We start from the raw sequence: 3,510 nt of genomic DNA, 5'->3' as shown, positions 1-3,510 counted from the left end.
GAGAGAGAGAGAGAGAGAGAGAGAGAGAGAGAGAGAGAGAGAGAGAGAGAGGGAGAAAGTGAGAAAGCAAGCTGACAGTGCTGGGACTCAAACCATGGTCAGCCATGTGGGAGTTCAGTGTCCTTAACCACCACACCACCTACTGACCCCTCAGTGTTATTATTATTATTTTTTTCTGGAGAGGTTTTTGCAATAGGGCGTGTGCGCTCACCAGAAAGACAGAGAGAGATAGAGAGACAGAAAGCGAGAAATCACGCCCCCAGAGGGGATGGCCATGCCGCAATCCCTTCTCCTCCATTCTCCTCTTGGGATCTTGGGCACTCACACACACGTGCCCCGTATGAGTTTAAGCCACCAGGTCCGGGACTCAACCGCGGTCGACTACATGGGAGTCCAGTGAGATAGCCATTACGCTAACTGCTGGTCCCAGTGTTTTCTTTTTGATGTTATTGTAAATATAATTATTGTTTCCTTTTTTTTATTTTGCAAATGTTTGCCAGAGAGAAAGATAGAAAGCAAGAAAGTACCTCTCCCCCCTCCCTGGGGCACGGTCATGCTACAATCTTTTCTTCATTTCTCTCTCCTTTTGAGATTTTGGGCATGCTCCCACATATGACTGGCATGCTTTTCAAGCCACTGGGGGTAAGACTCAATTAGCCATGTGGGATCCAGTCGCCTTAACTACTATGCCACCTGGCTGCCCCTCCCATGCAAAACTTAATAATCTTTTTTTTTTTTTTTTTTTGGAGAGGGTTTTGCTATAGGATGCGTGCGCTCGCCAGACAGACAGACAGAAACAGAGAGACAGAAAGCGAGAAATCACCCCCCAGGGGGGATGACCACGCTGCAGTCCCTTCTCCTCCAGTCTCCTCTCGGGATCTTGGGCACGCATGCACATGCGCCCAGCATGAGTTTTAAGCCACCGGGTCCAGGACGCGAACCGCGGTCGACTACGTGAGAGTCCAGCTACATAGCCATTACGCTAACTGCTGGTCTCTCAAAACTTAATAATCTTTCTTATGTGTAAGCATGATAGTGTCATACTTATGCAAAATCACCAAAAAGTAGCTCCCTTATGCGTACAGAATGAGATACAGACTTTCTAGATTGCCATCCAATGCCATGCCATTCATTATTTGGTACCAACCTATTTATTTTTTTCCGAGAGAGTTTTTTTACTTTGTGTTTTTTTTTTTTTTTGGAGGGGAGAGGTTTTTGCTATAGGGCACGTGCGCTTGCCAGACAGAGAGAGACAGAGATCACCCCCCCAGGGGGCTGGCCACGCTGCAATCCCTTCTCCTCTCAGGATCTTGGGAACGCAGGCACTGGCGCCCGGCGTGAGTTTAAGCCACTGGGTCAGGGACTTGAACCGCGGTCAACTACATGGGAGTCCAGTCACATAGCCATTACGCTAACTGCTGGTCCCCCAACCTATTTATTTTTTTATAGACAGACTTGAGGCTTATTTTTTTAAAAGAATGGTTTATTTAATTCCATTTGTTATTGTTATTATTTATCTATTTGACCAGAGAAAGAGAGAAAGGGAAAGTAAGAGAGCAGGTCCACGACTCCAACTGAGATTGTCCGTGTGGGATATCCAGTGCCCCTAACCACCACGCCACCTGCCGGCCCTGAGCTTTCATATTTGTTATTCAGTTAGGTATACTGATTTCCTCGTTGCCTAATTTATTCATTGTTTGTTTGCACTTTATTATTTTAAAAAATGTTATTATTTACTAGGACCAGCAGAGGGCATAATGGCTGTGTCGCTGGACTCCTATGTAGCCGACAGTGGTTTGAGTCCTGGATCCGGTGACCGGGCGTGTGCGTGCGTGCCCAAGATCCCAAGAGGAGAATGGAGGAGAAGGGATTGCGATGTGGCCATCCCCCCTGGGGGGTGATTATCTACTTTCTGTCTCTCTGTCTGTCTCTTTCTGGCAAGCACACGTGCCCTATAGCAAAAGCCTCTCAAAATAACGATTTACTTTTGCAATTTTTCCTATAGAGTATGTGCTTTCTCTGGAAAGACACACACACAGAGAGAGAGAGAGAGAGAGAGAGGATTCCCCAGGGGCATGGCCACTTTCAATCCCTTCAATCAGGGCTTTGGCCACACACCCACACTCACTTGCCTGGCATGCATTTCAGGCCTGTGGTCGGGATTCAAACTGTGCTGTTCGCCACGTGGGATCCAGCCGCTGTAACCACTGCACCATCTGTCCCCCTCTTCTTTTTATTTCACATGACACCACACAATTTATGTCTGTTAGCGTCAGGCTTACCCAGTACTAGGTCCTGGGAACCCACAGGGACGGTAAACAGAAAAGGGCCTTGCCCAAGCAAAGCAACTATCATGGAGAGTCACTCCTGCCTGCTCAGTCTCCACTCGACCTTGCACCAAGGCTTTGGCACTGTGCACGCCTGACCAGGCTCTTCCAACACAGCCCGTTCCAATCTGCGCTGGGACTACCGGGAAGAGGAGGGCTACAGGAGAAGCAGATAACAGTGTGGGAAGGGGGCGTTGAGGCACGAAAACTGGAGCCTCCCTTCCCTGGCCAGTTACAGCAGGGCCCAATTCTACATCCCGCGGTTAAACGGGTCTGAAAAGCGCCAGGACTGTGCCTGGCGCAGAAAACTGGTCAGGCTAGGTGACAGCAAGTTAATTTCACTTAGGAAGGCCGGCCATTACAAAACCATTACTGCCTCTCGCCTTCTCTTCCCGCAGGCCAGGCCTCGGCTTTCGATGGTGACCCAGGTTCGCTCGCTGTCTTCGGGCATAGGCCAGACTGGCCTCGTCTGCAGCCGCCCTCGCTCCCTGGGGCGGATCCGCCTCCTCGCAGTCGCAGTTCCCGCCTAGCTGCTCAGGCGCCCGCTGAGCGGAGGGAGGAGGGGCGTCTCGCTGGTTCCAGCCTCTTCTGTCGGGAACTCCAGGACCCGCCCCCCGCGCCAGTTGCCAGGGAGCGGTTGCCATAGAGCTGAGCAGTTGTCCGCGTGCGCAGGCGGAAGTCCCGGATTGAGGCGCCGCCATTTTTGCTGCCCGGACGCGGAGCGAGAGCCTGAGAGAGAGTCGGAGACGCTATCCGCTTCCATCCGTCGCGCAGGAGCCGCTGCCGCTATGGATGATCGGGAGGATCTGGTGTACCAGGCGAAGCTGGCCGAGCAGGCTGAGCGATACGACGGTGAGTTGGGGGGGCAATAGGGGGCTGGAATTCTCGGACCCTCTGCCGCCGCCCACAGAGGCCGGGAACAGGAGACAAAATGGCGGCATCGTCTCCAAGCCTGGCCCGGGGACGTAGATTTGGAAAGCAGGAAATGGCCTGTGTACTCCCGGAGAGGTGGGAGCCTCCAGGCCCAGGAACTTGACCCCTTCGGCGTCCTTAGCTGCAGACACTCGCACTCTGGGATGCCTGGGCGATAGGGTGGAGGAGTTGGTTGTAAAATGGCGGCTGGGGGGGGAGAGGGCGAGTCCCTGGGCGGGGGAGGGGGAGGAGATGGCGGGAGCTGTCTCCG

The 3,510-nt window shown here is 52.7% G+C and overlaps 1 protein-coding gene across 2 annotated transcripts in view; it reads left to right on the top strand.

Annotated features, from left to right (window-relative positions):
• Positions 1 to 2,993: 2,993 nt before the first annotated feature.
• YWHAE (tyrosine 3-monooxygenase/tryptophan 5-monooxygenase activation protein epsilon) overlaps positions 2,994 to 3,510 on the top strand; it is a 62,195-nt gene continuing 61,678 nt past the window's right edge. The window contains exon 1 of one of the 2 annotated variants that reach the window (XM_014583845.2): positions 2,994 to 3,174. In XM_014583845.2, the coding sequence (XP_014439331.2) occupies positions 3,116 to 3,174 (59 nt within the window). In that variant the 5' untranslated portion in view covers positions 2,994 to 3,115. The remainder of the gene's footprint in view (positions 3,175 to 3,510) is intronic. The other variant, XM_006167535.3, reaches the window with a different exon arrangement.

The sequence above is a fragment of the Tupaia chinensis genome, unplaced genomic scaffold, assembly GCF_000334495.1.
Source record: "Tupaia chinensis unplaced genomic scaffold, TupChi_1.0 Scaffold144899_1, whole genome shotgun sequence".
NCBI lineage: Eukaryota > Metazoa > Chordata > Mammalia > Scandentia > Tupaiidae > Tupaia > Tupaia belangeri.
Note: the sequence above shows the minus strand (reverse complement) of the source record. Positions and strands in the feature narration are given on the sequence as shown.